Source organism: Cotesia typhae, unplaced genomic scaffold, assembly GCF_013202065.1.
Source record: "Cotesia typhae breed Kobodo isofemale line unplaced genomic scaffold, CoteBio_Ctyphae contig_5, whole genome shotgun sequence".
Classification (NCBI taxonomy): Eukaryota; Metazoa; Arthropoda; class Insecta; order Hymenoptera; family Braconidae; genus Cotesia; species Cotesia typhae.
The window spans coordinates 11940583-11961286 of NW_027423757.1; the positions used below are offsets into that span (position 1 = coordinate 11940583).

The 20704-nt window shown below is 30.8% G+C and overlaps 6 protein-coding genes across 9 annotated transcripts; 2 read left to right on the forward strand and 4 right to left on the reverse strand.

Annotated features, from left to right (window-relative positions):
• Window positions 1-188: 188 nt before the first annotated feature.
• On the forward strand, window positions 189-3701 carry Trus (programmed cell death 2 like trus). The gene is made up of 3 exons (XM_074249438.1): window positions 189-371; window positions 1032-1921; window positions 2528-3701. Exons 1-3 carry the CDS (start codon window positions 261-263, stop codon window positions 2787-2789), a joined length of 1263 nt encoding a protein of 420 aa, XP_074105539.1. The 5' UTR covers window positions 189-260; the 3' UTR covers window positions 2790-3701.
• On the reverse strand, window positions 3683-6339 carry LOC141531542 (complex I assembly factor ACAD9, mitochondrial). The gene is made up of 3 exons (XM_074249434.1): window positions 6231-6339; window positions 5780-5830; window positions 3683-5699 (listed from the first exon to the last, which is right to left on the reverse strand). Exon 3 carries the CDS (start codon window positions 5690-5692, stop codon window positions 3800-3802), a length of 1893 nt encoding a protein of 630 aa, XP_074105535.1. The 5' UTR covers window positions 5693-5699; window positions 5780-5830; window positions 6231-6339; the 3' UTR covers window positions 3683-3799.
• Window positions 6340-6418: 79 nt separating this feature from the next.
• Vtd (RAD21 cohesin complex component verthandi) lies at window positions 6419-11594 on the forward strand. 2 transcript variants are annotated; one of them, XM_074249430.1, is made up of 7 exons: window positions 6419-6849; window positions 6934-7104; window positions 7178-7307; window positions 7724-8391; window positions 8680-9714; window positions 9879-10034; window positions 10132-11594. In XM_074249430.1, the coding sequence occupies exons 2-7, from the start codon at window positions 6961-6963 to the stop codon at window positions 10255-10257; spliced, it is 2259 nt and encodes a 752-aa protein (XP_074105531.1). In that variant the 5' UTR covers window positions 6419-6849; window positions 6934-6960; the 3' UTR covers window positions 10258-11594. The 2 variants fall into 2 exon arrangements, with proteins under 2 accessions (XP_074105531.1, XP_074105532.1); XM_074249431.1 differs by having other exon boundaries at window positions 6427-6574.
• A 426-nt stretch (window positions 11595-12020) lies between these two features.
• Window positions 12021-14595, reverse strand: LOC141531548 (uncharacterized). 2 transcript variants are annotated; one of them, XM_074249440.1, is made up of 3 exons: window positions 14335-14595; window positions 13920-13994; window positions 12021-13814 (listed from the first exon to the last, which is right to left on the reverse strand). In XM_074249440.1, the coding sequence occupies exons 1-3, from the start codon at window positions 14421-14423 to the stop codon at window positions 12824-12826; spliced, it is 1155 nt and encodes a 384-aa protein (XP_074105541.1). In that variant the 5' UTR covers window positions 14424-14595; the 3' UTR covers window positions 12021-12823. The 2 variants fall into 2 exon arrangements, with proteins under 2 accessions (XP_074105541.1, XP_074105542.1); XM_074249441.1 differs by lacking the exon at window positions 13920-13994.
• Window positions 14596-14734: 139 nt separating this feature from the next.
• Window positions 14735-17867, reverse strand: Cct1 (chaperonin containing TCP1 subunit 1). The gene is made up of 6 exons (XM_074249437.1): window positions 17512-17867; window positions 17264-17349; window positions 15911-16857; window positions 15658-15850; window positions 15141-15304; window positions 14735-15054 (listed from the first exon to the last, which is right to left on the reverse strand). Exons 1-6 carry the CDS (start codon window positions 17582-17584, stop codon window positions 14844-14846), a joined length of 1674 nt encoding a protein of 557 aa, XP_074105538.1. The 5' UTR covers window positions 17585-17867; the 3' UTR covers window positions 14735-14843.
• A 1201-nt stretch (window positions 17868-19068) lies between these two features.
• LOC141531552 (NADH dehydrogenase [ubiquinone] 1 alpha subcomplex assembly factor 4) lies at window positions 19069-20442 on the reverse strand. 2 transcript variants are annotated; one of them, XM_074249447.1, is made up of 5 exons: window positions 20355-20442; window positions 20028-20266; window positions 19651-19742; window positions 19352-19561; window positions 19069-19284 (listed from the first exon to the last, which is right to left on the reverse strand). In XM_074249447.1, the coding sequence occupies exons 2-5, from the start codon at window positions 20182-20184 to the stop codon at window positions 19249-19251; spliced, it is 495 nt and encodes a 164-aa protein (XP_074105548.1). In that variant the 5' UTR covers window positions 20185-20266; window positions 20355-20442; the 3' UTR covers window positions 19069-19248. The 2 variants fall into 2 exon arrangements, with proteins under 2 accessions (XP_074105548.1, XP_074105547.1); XM_074249446.1 differs by having other exon boundaries at window positions 19348-19561; window positions 20355-20439.
• Between the last annotated feature and the right edge of the window lie 262 nt (window positions 20443-20704).

Sequence of the window (20704 nt, forward strand, 5' to 3'; positions counted from 1 at the left end):
TATTTGGACTTGGACCATTAATTTAATTTTCTCAGTTAATTAATTAATTTTGTAAATATTTAGCTCGAAAAATCAATAGAGTTACCAGGTGGGCGCATGCGCAGTCCATTTTGGAGCGATCAACGTGCATTGCTTAGCTCTGGGTTTTTGTTTGAGTTTTCAGCATCCACTCGAGTGAGCTAATTGTTTATTACAACGTGGTCGCTTATTTAAGGATCGGAAGTTATTTTTTTGTTAAGAGTAACAATTGTTGTGATCAAATGGCTTATAAATACAAATCAAGAGTACAATTGGGTTATGAAGATGAATATATAACTGAAAAACATCGATCGCTTATTAATTTTGCCACTAATAAGATTGGTGGTAAACCGGTGAGTTAATTTAATAAATAAATTTTTTTTTTTTTTTATTGAATAATAGTAATTATTATGAAAATTAAGTTGGCAGATATTTAAAATTATTTTTATAATGAAATTATTATGATAAAAAAATTAGTGTGAATTTTTAAAAACTTTTATTAACAATACTGAAGTCAGCTGACAGCTGTCAATTTTTAGAATTTTTATAAAAATTAAAAATGCAATTTTTTGGAACAAATTTGTTTGTCAATTTTTTTTTGCAATAATTTATTTATCACCAAAACTAATTAATATCTGTTAAATTAATTTTCATAAAAAATTGTAAAGTGACAGCTAAATTTAATGTCATACAAATTTATTCCAAAAAATTATTTTTAAAAAATAGAATTTTTAATTTTTTTTAACTACAATTTTTTTGTTATAAAGATTATTAAATATCTTTTAAATTAATTTTAATACTCCAGTAGAGAATTTTTTTATTTTTTTTTTAACAAATAAATTTGTTCAAAAAAATTATTTAAAAAAAATTGCATTTATTTAAATTTCAATTTTTAAAAATTTTTTTTTTGCCATAATTAAAAAAAAAAAAAAAATTCTAAAAATTATTAAATATCTGCTAAATTTATTTTCATTTATAATAATTAAATTATTAATTTTTTTTTTGTTAAATAGGACACACATAAAACGGAAAGTACTTTACCGTCGCCAGTTTGTAAACTATGTGGACTAAATCAATTATTAGTAGTACAAATTTATGCACCATTAGAAAATTCAAAGTACCATAGAACATTGTATATATTTACATGTATAAATCCAAACTGCTTCAATCAAAATGATAGCTGGACGTGTCTGAGAGTGGAATCCCTGGAGGAGAAAACCATAAACGAGACATTGAAGCAGCCATCAGTGGTCCCGCCGACGACCAGTTGGCTGTCGCAAGCGGACGACTGGGGCGACGACGGCAATGACAACGTGTCCGAGAAGAACGGCAACAACATGCTCAGCAATGACACCGTCGATAAGTTACATCTCTTTATGTCCACGTCAATCGGCGAGCTGAATGACGATCTGTCAAACTTGCGAGTTGACGACCCGAATGCCAACAGTCCAGCCAGTGTCGAGTCCCCCGTAGGTGGTGCAGTGGGCAGACTCGATTCTCCTCAAGCCTCCGCTGAAATCGAGGGAGAGGAGGGCGAAGTTATCTCTATTGACACTCCAACTCGCCCCCAGTCCAACCTGATGGAGCTGTTTAACGGCAGCACTCCTCATCCGTTCCAGCACTCTGATATTGATGCTCCGTTTGATCTCACCTTCGCAGAGATGTTTATCGGGGTTGAGGAAGAGGATTTGACGCTGGAAGTCAATCAGCATGTCAGGGATTTATATCTTCAGTATAAGAAAAATAATCCTAATGATTTAAATGAGGAGACTAATCAGGAAGCTCAGACTAATGATAACAAAGGCATGGAAGAAAAGTATGAAAAAAGTATTCCTAAACATGGTGATGAAATGTTTCATAATTTTGACTGTCGGGTTAAAAGGAATCCTGGACAATTATTACGGTTTGTTATTATTATTATTATTATTATTATTATTATTATTATTATTATTATTATTATTACCATTAAAATTACGTTTTAAATATTGAAGATATGATAAAAGATAAGAGTACTTTTTTAGATCTTTTTTTTTATCTATTTTTTTATGACATTAAAGTTAGCAGTCATTAGAGAATTTTTAAATTTTATTTAACAAAAAACTGATTTTTAAAAAATTAGATTTTTAATTTTTTTTTAATTTCTAAATGTAAATTTTTTTTGCCATAATTTATTTGTTAAAAAAAAATTCTAAAAATTATTAAATATCTGCTAAATTTATTTTTAATTTTTAGAAATAAAACTAAAAATTTTTAGAATTTTTTTTACTGAAAAAATGATTACAAAAAATTTTTTTTTAATTTTTAATTGTAAAAAACTTCAAAAACAATGCGTGAAATTAAAAAAAAATTTTTTTTAGTTCTAATTTAATTATTAAAAGAAAATTAAAAAGTTAAAAACGTCGGCTAACTTTATTAATATGTCCTCGAGACACAATACTAATTTTTAATTATATTTTATCTAAAAAATTAAATCTTAATCTTAATTAAAATTTAATCATTAAATTTTTAGATACTGCCGTGACAACTCAGCAGCATTATTACTCTCCCCGCTGAGATGGAATATAGAACCCTGCAAGAACTGCGGAGCTGAAAGGATTTTTGAGTTACAAATTTTGTCAACAATAATACCTAAATTAAAACTTGTGCCATGCAGAGATCGTGACTACGAGATAGAATTTGGTACAGTGTTAATTTTTACGTGTTCAGCCAGCTGCTGGTCTGCTAACGATACGTATAAAGAAGAATATGTGATTGTTCAAGCCGAACCTTAAGAGTGATTAAGCCAAAATATATACATAATAATTAATTAATTAATAATTAACAATCAATTAGTCAATATTCCAACTCGATAATTCCATAATGATAAATTAGCATTTATTTTTCGTCACTGTCGCAGACTTCCGTCCGCTCAATTAGATATACAGCTCTCATCTTTATTTATTTTTATCAAATTTATTTCCACTAGATATTAAATAACATTTTTAATATACCGAAAGTTCAAATTTATGCTAAAATTTATTTGATAAATCGCAACTGCTCTACTGTTAGCTTTGACGATTGATTTATCAATAATTTAAGATTTTAAATGTAAATAGCTGAATCAAGTCATCTATATTTGTATTTTAGAAATACAATTTTAACTAGTAATGCTTTTTTGAGAATTCTATACAAATAAAATATAAATAACAATAATAACAATAACAATAAAAAATGCGATTTAAATTTTAAGTAGATTATTCGCATTTAAAAATACGGTAATTATTTACAAGTGAGGTCAACCCCATTTTAGACCATAACTAGATAAAAAAATTAACATTTTTAAATTCATAAATTTTTTTAGAAATTTGTCAAATTTTTTTTTTTTAATTGCTCATTTTTTTATGCATTTAAAAAAAATATATATCAATCAAATAAAATCGAAATTTCATTCAAAAAATAGAAAATTAAAATGGTTGAGCGCACTTGTAAATATTTTCAAAAATATTAATTTATCTTGGGTGGATATCAGATATTAATTGTCTTTTCAAGTCGGCTCTAGTGATACTCTATTGTTGTTGGCCGGCTGTGAGGGACAAAAAATTAATTAATCACTTAATTAATGAATTAAAATAAATCTATATTATTATTATTATTATCAAATTAAATATAACCATTACTACCAATATACTTATTGTTACAATATTTATTCTTCCGTAATTTATTTACATATAATTATAACACTACAGAATGTACGAATCAAAAAAATGCATTATAAATTTAATTGTATAAATTAATTAATAACTTAAAAAGCTCTAGCGAGAGGATGTTCAACAAAGTACTTGTCCTTCTCAAAAGCGACATCAGCAATTTCTTTAATTAAATAATCTCCGTTGATCCAGTCACCGTGTTCAAGTTCATCAACCAGCATCTGAGCTTTCTGATACAAGATGTATGCGTGAATTTGGGCCATCTTGAGCTCCAGCTCGCTGTCCCTGAAGCCCAAGCAGTAGGACCTGGATGAGCGAGCGAGAATAGCAGCAATAACGTACAAGTAAGAAGCAACATCAGCAATTCTGCAGAGATCCATCTTCTGGTTCAGGACTTCAACGCCGTAGCGGATGAAAATGGTCCCAATGACCTTCTCAAACTTGAGAATCGTCTGCTCGAGCAGAGTCGCCGAGTGCATGAGCGTCGGATGCATATTATCAGCAATGTACAAGCTCTTGTTTTTTTTGAGCTTCAGCATCATCTCCAGAACTTTCTTGGGGAACATCGGGGGGTTCCTCTGGACTCTCACCATCTCATGAGTCTCCCTGCCGTTGTACTGGAGCCCCTGAAGAGCGATCACGGCCTTGGTGTTTAGCACCGAGCCGTCGAAGCTAGTGAGGCACATCGCGTCCCTCAGCAGCCGCTCGATTCCCGAGCCTTGGATAAAAGAGGAAGACCCCAGCAGTGGTACGCCCGTCAGAAGACTCTGGATGCAAGTTTCATTGCAGAAGTACTCAACGATACACTTCTCCACGTTGCAGTCCTGGTTCGCGAAGGTGTCCACCATCCCGGTGGTCATGTAAACGACACTCTCCATCGCGAATATACTGCAGGAAATTTTTCCAATGACTTCCTGGACCAGCTCGTTCTTAAACGTAGTCGCGTTGAAGTCCGGGTCGGATTTCATGCTTTTTATTAACAGCTGGAGAAAGTTTTTGGTTAAACCAATCGCTTGGCTGCCGATAAATTCTTTACCCTCGCTGTAGATATTCGTGAAGAGCTCGGAAGCTGAACCCAGTTCTCCGACAACGTTGTTGATGGGCACTGGAGTGTTGTTGAACGTCACCTGGCTCAATGTGTGTCCTCTGAGACCCATTGTGTCGATAGGGTCATGTACGGTGATTCCTCCGAAATCTTTTTCTACTAAAAATGCAGTCACCCGGTCCTCTGGCCTGAAGTTTCTGCCTTGCTCGTAATAATCAGCAAACACTAAAAATAAATTAGAATTTTCAGCATTGGCTACAAAGGTCTTAGACCCGTTTAAAATCCAAAACTTGTCGTCAGCTGATCGCTCTGCGTAGCACTGAATAGCCGCTGCATTGGACCCCTGGGTGTTTTCACATATACAAGCCGTGGGAGTTATTTCTCCAGCTGCTATTTTGGTTAGATAAATTTCTTTCTGGATGTCCGAGGCGTGGTTGGCTATCAGAGAGACAGCGTGAGCCTGCTTGGCTAAGTAAGCACCTAGGGGTGGCACGTGAGAGAGTGTCTCGATTATTTTAGATATTTCGCTGAAATTTAGACCCAGACCTTTGTACTCTTCTGGAACCGCGGCTCGCAGGACGTCTAGGTCTTTAAGCTGGTCGATTACATCCTGAGGAATTTTTCCACTCTTGTCGATTGCATCTGGGTTGACGTTACTCGCCACCAAGTTCTCGATCGGCTTCAGCCACTCGAAGAACTCCTTTTGTCGGTCGTAATTCTGCGGCTCCGGGAAAGCAGCGAATTCTGTGTCGTATTTTCCTAAAAAGAGATTCTTGACGAACGGCGCTCGCCGTTTCCCCAAAGGCTTGTGCGGGGATAACCTCACTTCTAACGGCCCAATATATTTTGTTTGCACTTCTTCGGAGGAATTGTGACGAGTGAAGTTCACTCGGGCGATTCGCGGCAATTTTTGCCGTAAAACTAAGCGACGTGTCAGCATCATTGGACCTCTGCGTTTTAATAAAATTATTGTTACACTTTTTTTTTCACTACTTGCTCAGACATGCTGGATTAAAATTAAAACACTTACCCAGTTATTCAATCATTATTCAGAGTTTATCTTGATGGAGAATTACTGGACCTGGAAATTAATATTTTATTGCTTTAATAAATGTAACTTTTTTTTTTTTTTTTTTAATTTAAAATTATTTTGTAAATAAATTTTTTTTGAGAAATAAAAATAATTTGTAAGTAGCGGGTGCTATTGGTTACTCTACAATGTCGCTCCTGAAGTGAGCAAAAGCAAAATAAAAAATTTACAGTAAAAATTAATTTAGCAGAAGTCTAAAAATTTTTGATTTTTTTTTATTAATTAAATTACAACTAAAAAGATATGTTTAAAAAATTGCACTTATAATTTTTCAAGTTTTTTAGATATCAAAAATATCTTTTTAATTGTTTAATTAACATTTTTTTGATATTTTTTATTAATAATATTACTGTCAATTCCAATATATATTTATTTATTCATTAAAAAGTACCTGTCTTTAAATTCAAGTCAATTTTTTTGATTTTATTTCTTGGCAGTGAAAATAATTTTCCAGGAGAGAAAATTTTCGACTTTTTCAAAATGGAGACTTCCGACTAACTTCACAGTGGTTAAAAAAAAAATTTAGGTTGGCAGCAGTTGCACGAAACATCAGTCTGAAGACGCGATCCAACGCGCTCATTGCGTATGTATTTTGCGATAGTGAAAATTATGTGAATAAATACCGGATATTGTAATATTATTATTTATAAAATGTTTATTTATTGTGAAACTCAATTGCCTGAGTAACAATAAACATTTAAACGGTTGATTTACGATGATAATACGTTTTTATTGGTATGTATTACTTGTAACCGCCAAAACTTGAGTATCGACGCCATCTTAAAAGTTTTTGTTGACAAATTTAGTCCAAATCAACCAACACCATATTGATATTTTTAAATATTCAATTGTTTTTCTCGTGATTACGTACACGGCTTTCAAATGGGTTAGAATTTTTTCCCCACCGGTCTCCGTTTATCTGCTCGCTTTTATTTTTTATTTTTCATTTAATACTGCGTAACTTTGTGAACATAAACATTGAAACACTAACCCCGACAGCGCTTTAAATAGTATGTTGATGTTAATTCCAAGTTATTGGTAATATATTTATACACAAGTACTTGTTTCACTAATCTATTTTTTTTTTCTTTCAGGAACTAGTTGGAATTAGATAAGCAATCATGTTTTATGCACATTTTGTATTGGCCAAAAAGGGCCCGTTGGCCAGGATTTGGTTGGCGGCTCATTGGGACAAAAAATTAACTAAAGCACACGTTTTTGAAACAAATATTGAAAAATCCGTCGACGGAATTTTACAGCCAAAAGTATTAAAATTTTTTATAATTAATTTCATTATTTTTTAATATTTATTTATTAATTAAATAATTTATTTTTTAGGTTAAAATGGCTTTGCGAACATCAGGACATCTTTTGCTGGGAGTAGTAAGAATTTACTCCCGCAAAGCAAAGTATTTGTTGGCAGATTGTAATGAGGCATTTGTTAAAATAAAAATGGCCTTTAGACCAGGTATTTAAAAATTGGCAGATATTTCATAATTTTAAGTGTTTTCGTTGAAAATTAATTATTTATTAATTTTTAATTAATAAATTAAAGTTAGCCGACCTTTAAAAATTTTTAGAATTTTTTTTTATTGAAAAAATTACTATAAAAAATTTTTTTTTTAAATTTCATTTATAAAAAATTTTAAAAACTGTAAATGTAGTTAAGAAAAAAATTTTTTTAATTCTAATTTAATTAATTAAACAAAATAAAAAAATATCAAATGTCAGCTAAATTTATTATTATAAAAAAAATTTACATTTAGAAGTTAAAAAAAAAATTTTAAATGCAATTTTTCAAAAATAATTCTTTAGAACAAATTTTTTTGTCAAATAAAATGAAAAAATAGTCAATTAACTTCTAACACTTTAATGTCATACTAGGTATGGTCGATTTGCCAGAGGAACATCGTGAGGCTGCAGTAACCGCTATCACATTGCCCGAAGTGTTCCACGACTTTGATACGGCAATGCCGGAGCTGAAGGACGTTGACATTGAAGCGCAGTTCAGCTTGAACCAGTCCCGCGTTGAGGAGATCACGATGCGAGAAGACTACGGCAACTTGTCCCTGGTAACGCATGACCAGGGCTTCGGAGACATGAGTTTCGACGCGGACCCCCCAGAACTGCTGCGACATGGCTCGACGATGGAAGCTCAGTTGGACCAGAGCCATATGTTGTTCAGCGACGGACCCAGTATTGAGGCAGCGCTCGAACCCAAAGAAAAAGAACCTATTGCTGGTACTTCCACGGCTCAGCCCATGGATATTGACACCCCTATTCGGGATGATGGGTTCGGAGGCCATTTGGGCCAGGATATCATTTCAGGAGGACTGTTTGAAGGCGGCTTATTTGATGAAGCGCCCATGGGGGAAGTTCCAGTGCCTGAAGTTAGTAATATGACTGATCAGCAAGACTCGGCGACTGCTGTACCGGGTGCTCCTTCGGTACACGATGACTCTGATGACATGGGTGATCATTTTGGTGGAGCTCCCTCGCCTATGGGTGGAATGAGTTCTGATGGATCACGTCCTACGACTCCTGTTACTCAGGTAATTATTAATTATTTATTTAATTTTTTTTTTTTTATTGATATTGTTTTTTTAGTAATTTTTATTGAATAAAAATCAAGGAATTTTTTTATTAAATTGAAATACAAATTACAAAAAAATAAAATTATAAAATTTAATTAAATTAAAATAAAATTTTGAAAAATTAAATAAAAAATCAGGGAATTTTATTATCAAATTGAAGAATAAAATTTTTAAAATCAAAATAAAAAAATAAGAAAAAATTTTATTGAATTCGAATAAAATTAAAAAAATAAAATAAAATTTCAGGTTGATGGAATCGCAGGCAGGGCAAGTGTTGCTAGTCGACGATTTACACCTGTACCTCCAACGATTCCCGAAGAAGCAGCTGTTGATGCTGCTGAACAAGCACCAAGACATCTCGAACAAACGACGTTACTTCACGACGAAGAAGAAAGTTTTGCTTTGGCACCAGTTGACGCATCAGCTCTAAAAGGTTTCACCAAAGCTAAACGCAAGCGTAAACTTATCGTCGACGAAGTCAAAAATATATCTGGAGAAGAAATGAAAGCACAATTGTCAGATACCAGCGATATCGTGACAACATTAGACCTCGCGCCGCCTACGAAAAGACTTATGCATTGGAAGGAAACTGGAGGCGTTGAAAAATTGTTTGCTCTTCCGGCAAGACCGATCCCTGCCCGAGTTCTGTTCAAAAATTACCAGCGACACTTGACGAGCAAGTCGTACGACCACGAGGACTTCGGAAGAATGGCTGGCGATGACGACAGCCTTTCGCTGGAGCAAATGCGAGACGCTGATCTTGACCCAGCTTCGTTTGATCAGAGTTCCATTGGAAAGCGGCTGAGCCGCAAGCGTAAAGCTCCCGCGGACGAGGAATCTCTTGTGCAACCGATGAGGACGCCGGGACCTCCTCCTCCTCCTCCTCCAGTGCCGATGGAGGAAACGCCGATGGAGACTGTCGAGCCGACACGATTGTCCGCTCCGCCACCGGTCATTCCACCTCTCGCTCAATCTCCAGGGCAGTCTGAGGTCTCTTTACCTGCAGAGCCTTCTATTCCTCTCATAGAACCTCCCACGGAGACTACCGAGATGCCCCAGATTCCTCCCGCGGAAGTAAGTTCGCTGCTAGGAGAAGAACCGCTTCAGCCCGCTGACTCCATGATGGAGAACATGGGCTATGACCAAGCGCAACCTCAGGTGTCTTACATGGGCTTTGATGAAAATCAACCTCCTGTAAATACACCTGGTGGTATTTCTGAAAGAGGTCCTGCCTCACCTTGGAACCATGAAGATTATGAATTTCCTCCCTCTGTTGGTCCAGTAAGTATTTGGAAATTTTTATTTTCATTAAATTATTAAATTATTAAAAATTTATTTTTATTGAATTATTAGAAATTAATTTTTTTTTAACTGTTTAAAATTATTCATTAAATAATTTAAAATTTATATTGATTAAATTATTAAATAATTATTTAATTTTACAGCAAGAAGAACAACAAGTTGATGAAACATATGAGCAATTTGAAGAACGTGTCCTTAATAAAAGAGCTGCTCATATGTACCAAGTTATTAAAAGTAAATTAGATGGTAAAGATAGATTAACCTTAGGAGAGATGTCATATAAAAATTCACGTAAACAGGTATGTTCTATTTCAATTAAATATTTTTTTTTTTTTTTCAAACTTTAATTTATAAATTAAAAAAATTAATATATTAATAAAAATTTATTTTTTGCAGGCTGCACAGAAATTTTATACTTTGTTAGTTTTGAAAAAATTCCAAGTATTAGAACTGAATCAAGAGTACTCTTATGCAGAAATCTTGGTTACCAAAGGCCCGAAATGGGAAAACCCATCGTTATAAGAGTAACCGGGATTTATTTAAAATAAAATAACTGCACCAATTCTAAATAAAAGAGAGTAATAAATAATTGGATGCAATAATGTTGCCTTATTAACAGGCAATTGATGCTTGGATTTTTTTTTTCTACTAAAAATCTTTTAAAATTCCACTGATACATTAAGTATGAAGAATATATAGTACATCATCAGTTAATTAGGTTTATATTTCACCTTAACTACATTGAGCACACCGTATAAATATAAATATATTTATTTCATTTAATCTTTTATTTTTATTATATATGATTTGAGCTAAATAGTGTAATTAGTATTTAAGAAAGAGTATATTTTAATGAGTCGACACTTTGAATCTAATAATCAGATCGAGTTTAGACTTATTGACTAAAACAAATTAATAAGTTTATTATGATTATAAATATGGGTATAGTAAACATTTTATCGTAGTTAATTAATCATTACTTCTTTAAAAATTAATTAAGTTATAACAAAATAATTAAGTTAAAAATATTAAAATTAAAAAAGAAAAATTGACGATTTCTATTTTCTATTTTAATAAATAAAAAAAAAAATATTTATCGGTGGGAAACTTTTTTGGGTAAATATTTACAAGTGCGGCCAATCATTTTAATTTTTATTTTTTTGAACGAAATTTCTGTTTGGTTTTATTGATATATTTTTGTTTAATACTTAAAAAAAAAAAAAAAAAAATTAATTATTACAATTTTAACAAATTTTACAAATTTTCAAAAGAATTTATAAATTTTTTTAGAAAATTGTGATATTTGATTTTTTTCTAATTGTTTGTTTTTTTTTTTTTATGTACTTTTCAAACAAAAAAAAAAAAAGGATATGAAAAATGTCAAAAAAAAATAGTATAAAAATTTTATCAAAAATCTTGAGAGCCAACATTTTTTTCAACTTTTGAAGGAAAAAAAATTATTTTTTTAATTGTTAATTTTTCATCTAATTATGGTCCAAAATGGCTTTTGACCCCACTTGTAAATAATTACCATTTTTTGTTGAAGAAGCCCCAGACAAAATTAAAAAAAAATAAAGATAATAATATTAATAACTATTATTTAATTAATCGGGTGTTATTCAACAAAAGACTATGTTATGATTGTGATTGTAAAGTATAATGGCCTTGAGCATTTCATCATCATATGTAAAAAAGCAAATCCTATTGTGTTGTTCTCTGTATGCTGTAAGAAAGCAGTGTGATATTGTTGTATGGATGATAAAATGTCATGTACGCTAAAAATCTCATCATTATTAATTACCGAGTGTCAATCTCAATATAAATAAAAAAAAACAAAAGAAATTTTTATTTAATAAAAATTGTAATTTTTTTATTATTATTTTTATTTTAAAATTGCAAAGTGACATATATGTTTTGGTAATATGAGATAAAAAATTATTATGTTTTACAAATCATTTCATGTAACTACTGTCATTAAATTTGGTTGACGTATTTGAATTAAACGACTTATAAGGAGCAACTGATTAATGAATGGAAAAGTGTAAACTATTAAATAGGACAGTTATCCTGTAGTATATACAGTTTAAAAAATATATATGTAATATATTATGGATAAAAAAATAAAAAAAATAACAAACTTATTGTTTTTATGTTTCTTTGGTGGACAAAATGTGGAAGAGGTATATTAAAATAAAAAATCAAATTGAAATTAAATTTAGTGAAAAAGCTTTATTAGTGAACTCTTATTCCTATAAAATATTTTTTAATAAACAATTTTTATGTCATATTAATTATTTCGTAAAAAGTTTACGTATATAAATTAATAAACTTAATTTGTTTGATTAAAAAAAAAATGTGAGCCGTCATGGGACGCCTGGCAGATGTGAAACATTGTGTGTGTACAAGTAATATGCATAAAAGATAATATTATTACAGGAATTAAATATAGCCTAATGAAAAAATGAAGTATTACTTTCATAATAATCATCAATAATAATCAATACTGTCAATAATCATTACTTTCTAAGTGAATTCTTATTTCATTATATCTTATCAAATGTTTTTTGTAAAGTGGATCAGTTTTTTCCATCGGTATTAAAATCATTGTGGATTTACAAGGCATGAATGGTGCTTCAAATCGGCACTTTTGCACTGAAGTAGATCTTATTTTTTTGTAGCACGTGAAAGTATGCTTATGGGTAAGTAATTTTATATTTCCGGATGCTTCTGAAGTTGATACTGACACTAAACTATCAATTATTTCTATTGTTTTTTTTTGCTCTTTTCCAAGAATATCTGTGGGAGCATTATCAAGCCATAAAAGGATATGCGCGTGTGTACTTCCACGATGTTGAAATTCAATCCACAGAAAGTAGTTTATGACTCTAAATTTACCAAAAGGACTGAACTTCTTTGATTGTAAAATCGTCATTATAACATTAACTAGCTTGTTAAAATAAATAGCACATGTTACAGCATCGTTGTTAATTAATGAACTTTTTTGGATAAAATTGAGTTCTGGTACGATGAGATTTTGCACATCTTCTTTTCCTTCAGCTAATTTATACAGCAATATTAATAAATCCGGTCACCCTATTTCATTTGCGCTTAGTGTCATGAATGCAGTTGGCTTCCCTAGCTGCCGCATCATTGCAAATAAATCTTTTTTCCTTGAAGACCAGTACCAAACTGAATTTGGTATTGAACGTAAGAAAGCTAGATTTGACTCCATGCAGTTATGAATATAGTCTTCAGATTGAATTTGTTCCTTGGTTATATTGCTATCTGTACCAACATGTTTAAACGCGATCGTTAAACAGTCACGAACTCGCAGTCTCATAATTTTTACAGCCATATATAACAAGTGATAAGGATCGACTTCCCGACGATCCTTACGCCGCAATTCACTAGAATCCACATTTTGCACATTAGCTATTGTATTAATTATATTTCCAGATGTAGATGGTTTCTTTAAATCTTTTTCAAACCAAAATCGATCACAAATTGAACAAGCATGTCCAAATTCATTATTTTTAAAGTTATCGATGAAATATTCATGAGCTGTTTTATGGTATCTAAATTGACTGTAGTTATTCGGAATTGCCGCAATATTTGCGCTTGATAGGTTACTTAAATTTTGCTGAGATATGTCAAACACTTCATGCTCCATTTCTCCCAAACCAGTTAAATTTCGAGAATTTGTTCTTACTTCATCTATTATGATTATTGGTTCTGTAATTATTTCTCTATTTCCTATATTTGGAGAAGTATATAATTCTATAATACTTTCTGCATTCTGTAGACGTCTCCTTCTTTCCACTTCACGCTGACTCAATTTTTCTCTGTTCTTTTCCCAGTATCTTTTTTGACGGTCTCTTTTATTTTGAAGAATAGATGAAATAGCAGTTACTGGTTCTTCATTATTTACTTCCATTATATTGGAGTTTGAAGAGGTAGACGGTCCGATAATGCTTTGTGAAGATTGTATACGCTCTCTTCTTTCCGCTTCACGATGTTTCAATTTGTCTCTGTTCCGCTCCCTGTATTGTTTTTGACGTTCTCTTTTACTATTGTTTACTCTGAAAAAAAAATATAAATATGTTAATAATAATAAAATCTAAGATAAAAATTAAAATAGTCTGGTACTATTCGATTAATAGTCTTATACAACATTGATAGTATGCCTTGTGTTTAACTGATCAGGGTGGCGTCCAATTTCAATAATAATATTTTGTGATCCCTGTAATGATTGTTGGGAACTGAAATATTTAAAAAAATATGATATTAAAATGCACAAGAAAAAGAAAAAAAATTTTGAGTGTGGCTTCAATATACTCATGAACTCAAATCTTAGTTAATTATTGCAATATATGACTAAAGATTTGCAAATATAAATTTTATTAATAAATTTTTCCATATTAATTCCTTCATGAATAATAAAAAAATAATTAATTGAAGATAATATTAATATAATTTATATAATTATTAATCTTAGTATAATTTATATAATTACTAATATGATTAATATGAATATAATTAATTAAATATAAAAATATAATAATTACATTTATGGACACTTGAAAAATACGATCTACTTACTGATGACTTGGTAGTATGCCATAGTGTAGTTTCACTTTCTTTGCACAAGGTTGATCACTTTGATCTTCTGAGTTATCACTATCACACATATTTTATTGTCAAAAATTAAAATAAAAAATTAAATAAAACGCAGGTTATGCGTACCGTAGTAAACAACAACGTCGAACTGAGTGAGAAGCCACACCGTACACTCTACTATACATAAAATATATGTATGTATACCTTAGTATAGCGTGGCGACCCATCGCCATGGCAAGCGTCGCCACGCCAACAATTCGGTTTACCAGTGAGCCTATAGATGTTTCACATAAAAAATGCGGATAAAATTTCTTAGAAGAAATTTTATATGAAAAAATGGAATTGCAAAAAAAAAAAAATGAATTGAGACTTTAACTCAAGATTTTGATTAATATAAATAAATAGTATAAAATACTTTTATTTATATCAATTTTTATAAATAGTGAGTAAGATATTTTATTTAAAATAATGAAATCATGAAAATTAAGCGTTTAACCCTCCAACTCTCCGGCAGCCATAGCGTCACCGTAGGACTTTCCTTGCTTCTGCTCCGGGTCCAATTTAATCATGTCGTCGATTCGGAGGATAGTGATAGCAGCTTCAGTGGCGAATTTCAAGGATTTTATTTTCGAAATAGCGGGTTCGAGTACTCCGGCTTTTTTGTTGTCTTTCACAGTTCCCTCAATCAAATCAAGACCCACCCTGTAAAAAATTTAATTGTTAAATTACATACAAAAGTTTTTTTTTTTTTTTTTTTATCAATTAAAAATACTAAATTTATATTTTACCATTTGAGATTAGCGTGGTCAACAGTTGTCTGGCTGGAGTTGTGGTAAGCTCTCAATTTAGCAACAAGATCCGTCGAATCTTGAGCAGCATTAACGGCAAGTGTTTTTGGGATCACCAATAATGACCGAGCGAATTCAGCAATGGCAAGTTGTTCCCGTGAGCTCTGTAAATTTAAAAATTTAAGTTAATCTTTAAATAAATTAAATTTTTTTTAGTAGACAAGATACAAGGTAATTATTTTTAATTATTGATATTTTTAAATATGTAAGCTCATCCTGCTCATCAAGAGCTTTTATTTGAGTACCCACATGCATTTTTGATATATTTTTCATATATACATATTTATAATATATATAAATATATAAAATATATGAAAAATTGATGTGGGTACTCAAATGAAAGGTCTTGATGAGTGTAATGTCGAGATGAGCTTACATCTTTGAAAATGTCAGTAGTAGACAAGATGCAAGGTCATTTTTTAATCATGTATCTAAAGATGGAGCAAAAAAAAATTACCAATGAAGTTGCGAAATTTTCCAAATAAATAGAAAGAGCAGCTTCAACACATCCACCACCAGCAACAACAGTCTTGCTCTCAAGAACTCGCTTGACAACACACAAAGCGTCATGAATCGAACGCTCCATTTCATCGCAGTAAAAGTCATTGGGCCCACGAAGAATAATAGACGCTGCAGTTCTGGCTTTAGGTCTGCAAAAAATAAATCCAGTCATTAAATTTTAAACAAAAAATTAAAAAAATTAAAATTACCCTTTAATAAGAAGAAGCTCATCATCGCAGATGACATCTTGAACAACTTCAGCAGCTTCTCCCAGAAAACTGGCCTCGAAAGTTTCATCTCCCTCCATGTTGGTCAGCGAAGTGAGGAAGTGAGCGCCAGTAGCCTTGGCCACACGCTTCAGGTCAGTTTTCTTGCATCTCCTGACAGCCATAGCCCCGGCTTCGACGAAGTACTTGAGACACAAGTCATCAATGCCTCCGGAGAGCAAGATGACGTTGGCTCCAGCATTGAGGATCTTCTGAATTCGCTCCTTGGTGATGTCCATCTCGCGCTGTCTTACAGACTCGAGCTTCTCTGGGTCGGTGATCAGGACCTCAACACCCAGCTTCATCTTGGCCTTCTGGAGGGAGAAGTCCAAGCAGGTGATCTTGGCGTTGACGATCTTCTTCGGCATGGCTTGGGAGGCTACTGTACAGTTGAGAGCGTATCCTTGGACCAGGATCGACTCCCGGGCGCTCTTTCCGTGAGCTTTCAGGACATTCACCGCTTTTATCGGGTACATGTGTCCTCCCTTGCCGTCGTTTATTTTCACAGAGTTCGCTGCGTCGACTACCATGTTGCCGAAGAAGTTTGCATCGGCTCCGATGATCTTACTCGACATGGAAGTCTTCGCGACGTTCACCAGACAATCTCTGCCCAGCTCATCCACGCTTACTGTCAGGTGCTCCTGGATGTACTTGCAAGCTTCTTTGCAAGCTAATCTGTAGCCGCTGATCACTGTAGTCGGGTGGATCTTTTGCTTTACAAGCTCGTCCGCGTTCTTCAGTAATTCTGCAGCGATTATCACCACTGAGGTGGTACCGTCGCCGACTTCAGTGTCTTGCAACTGGGCTAATTCCACCAGGATACGCGAAGCTGGGTGTTCTACTTCCAAAAGCCGGAGAATTGTCGCTCCGTCGTTGGTTACAGTTACATCCTAATCATTATTATTATTATTATTATTAACATTATAACTATAAATTATTGTCTTAAAAAAATATTTAATTAATGATATTGAAATTTTTTAATTTTTTAGAGCTTCATTTTTTTAATAAAATTAAAAATGAAAAAATACTTAAAAAAAAAATTGTCAATTGTCTGCCAATTTCATGAAATTCAAGTTAGCTGTCACTTGGCAATTTTTTAATTTTATTTAACAAAAAAAATTAGTTCCAAAAAATTGTTTTTAAAAAATTGCATTTTTTAATTTTTTTAAATTTCTAGCTATCAATTTTTTCTTGCTATAATTTATTTGTTATAAAATTTTTAAAGTGATTAAATTTGTGCTTCATTAATTTTCATGCCAATTTCAATGATGAAAATTATTTTAGATAAAAACTTACTCCAATGTCATCAACGAGCATTTTGTCCAGACCAACTGGACCAAGAGAGCTTTTAACAATGTTAGCGATAGCACACACGGCCATAACTGAAATAAAAAAATTAGGTTGAATAAAAAAATGTTCATAGTAATTTTCAGAGTAATTTTGGAGGAGATAACTACTAAAATAAAGGATTAATAATTTTTTGTAAGTGAAAACGTGCCGGGTTTGGAGTTTTAGGTTATACGCTAATAATAAAAAATAATTACCATTTTGAGAACGAACTGGAGCTCCAGATTGTCTTTGACCCGCGACGGCCAACGCACTTGTTACTCCAGACATTTTTTAATGAGTTTTTGATATTATTTTGCAAAATAATAAAATATTTATTTTAGTTTCTATATAAGGTATCAAATAGCGTGTGACTGCTACTACTCCAATTTGTCTGACACACACGCAGCGATCAACTTTTGGATCTGACTGCGCATTGGTTGGTTGCTTGGCACTAGATTTTGATTGGCGGATTCTTTTGGAGCTCTCACACATGTGCACGAGGCCTTATATGTACATACAGCTGGGTGCAGCCGAGAAGCCTAGTTTGGGGTCATCTGAGAGATCCGAACGGACATGTCGCCAATCTAATAATTGTAAAGGAATACAAAAAGTAACTTGCTCTCTAACAAGTTATATACATTTAATACTTCATACATAACACTCAATATAGGTCAAATAATAGTAAATTCAATGTAATAAAATACAGACATTAAAACATTTCAATATTATATTTATGAAAGAATTTAAACTGTAACCCATGAAAAATTACAAAAGAACGACAATTGATCTGTCTTCTAAGTTTTGTAAATAAATCACAAGTAAGAAATTAGCTGTCGGTAAGGCAAATATTGTTTTTATTTATTAAAATATGTAAATATTGATTAATAAAATAAAACAAAAAAATCGCTTATTTAATGGGAAATAATTTATTTTTATTTATAAAGTAATTTTTTTTTTTTTAATTATGTAAAATATTCAAATCAAACTGTTTTTTATTTGTTTCAACTTAAACTATTATTTATTTATTTATACACTTTTTCAACATTTATCAATAATTACGTTCTTGTCATATGAATATTATATATATATATATATATATATATATATATATATATATATATATATATATATATTAAATAAGCGATTTTTTTGTTTTATTTTATTAATCAATATTTACATATTTTAATAAATAAAAACAATAAATATTTTGAAGAAGAATTATTCTTATTTAGTATAAAAAGGTTGTGTTTGAATTAAATGTATAATTTAAATTTTCTCCACCGCCAGTTACCTAACAAAATTTGCCTTACCGACAGCTAATTTCTTACTTGTGATTTATTTATAAAACTTTTAAAAAAATTGCATTTTTAATTTATTAAAATTTCTACAAGTCTATTTTTTTAATAATTTTTTTTTTTTGCTACAATTTATTTGTTAAAAAAAATTAAAACAATTGTGAAGTGACACCTAAATTTATTGAAAATTAATTTAGCACATATTTAATAATTGTAAAAAATTTATAACAAATAAATTAGGGCAAAAAAAAATTAGAAAAAAAATTGACATGTAGAAATTTTAAAAAATAAACAATCTAATTTTTTTTGATAAATAAAATTAAATAATTGTTAAGTGACATGAAAATGAAGTAAGCTGACATTTCAAAATTTTTAGAAATATTTTTCTAATTGTAATTTAATTAAAAAATAAAATCCAAAAATTTTTAGACGCCTGCTAACTTCAGTGTCATTAAAAACCCACTCTTTACTGATAAATATTTTATCAATCTATTATTATTATTAATAAATATTTACAGTAATTTTAATAATTTTAATATCAAAGAAAACATTTTAAATAATCTAATGTTGGACTTGAATCTTGATTGAATTATTTCTCTTCTATCAGTGGTTTTGTATCTTCTCTTGGTACGTACATCTTACTATCTTGCGGCTGGACTACTTGGAATACTCTGTAGTACTTAATAATATTCTCTAAAAAGCACAAATTAATAACCATATTATTTTTAATTAAAAATGATAAAATTAAGTACTTACTGACATCAGCCGGGTTTAGTTTGTATTTCATCGCTATACTTTCAATAGAATTTTTTTTCGAGTCTGCTTGATAGTCAGCCATAAATTGCATCGCTGTCTTCAATTGACATCTACCTTCTGGTATTTTTTCAGGTTCCCAGAAGCCGTATTCAAAATCTTGAGACCATTTTTTATTCTTCGGCTTTTTTGCTTCAGACTCTTGATCACTAATTTTCTAAAAAATACCAAAAATAAACCATAAAAATAAATCTGGTAATAATTTGTCATAAATAATTAAGTAAATAAAAAATTATAATTAATTACATGTACAATGTGTGAAGAAACAAACACTTGTTTCAATCTGCCATACAATTCTTCATCTTTTTTGTAATGATTCTCCAAAAAATTAGGATCAACTGAAAATAAACAACAATTACTTATGAATTGTCACCATAAAAATATGACAAGTGAATAAACAACCAGTAATTATAATACTAAAGTTAGCCGACGCTTTTAATTGTTTTTTAATAATTAAATTAGAACAAAAAATTAATTTTTTAAAATTGCACTTACAGTTTTTCAATTTTATTAAAATGAAATTGTTTTTTTTTTTTAATTTTTGTAATAATTTTTTCAATAAAAAAAAATTCTAAAAAAAATTTTTAGATGTCGGCTAACTTAATTTACAATCAGTAATTTACCTTCTCGAGAAATCTTCAATTGCTGAGCAGTAGATGGATGAGGTGGAGCAGGTATGGGTTTTTCTCTTTCCAAAATTTTCGCAGCTCTGTTTTCAATATTAAAAGCTCTAGCTGGCTTTGATAGCCTCGACATAATAACACCCATTATTTTACTCATTTAATCTCCTTGTCATAAATTAAAAAAAAAATCTTTCAAATCAGCTGATTAAGTCAATAATATTTCTAATAACATAAATTACCTGCATGAAAAATAACAGACAAATTAATTAATTTTTGAATTAAAAAATGAAAAAATATATCAAAAATAAAAATATTAATTTTCATTACCACATATTATGTACAAAGTAGTCCACATGGTCCTAACTCTATTATCCACCTGAAGATGTCAGGTCGAGAATTTAGATGACACTGAAGTTGACAGACATAGGAAATATTCTTATTAAAATTTAATGGCAGTTTAATTATTATTATTTTTCATTTATTAAATTACAATTAAAAAAATTGCATTAATAGTTTTCCAAGTTTTCTACACGTGCAAATTTTTTTTTAATAATTTTTTCAATAAAAAAAAAAAATTATAAAAATTTTTTAATGTCAGCTGATTTAATTTTTTACCTGTGATTTTTTGTTTTAATTATTTAATTGAAATTTCTTCAATAAAAAATTCTAAAAATTTT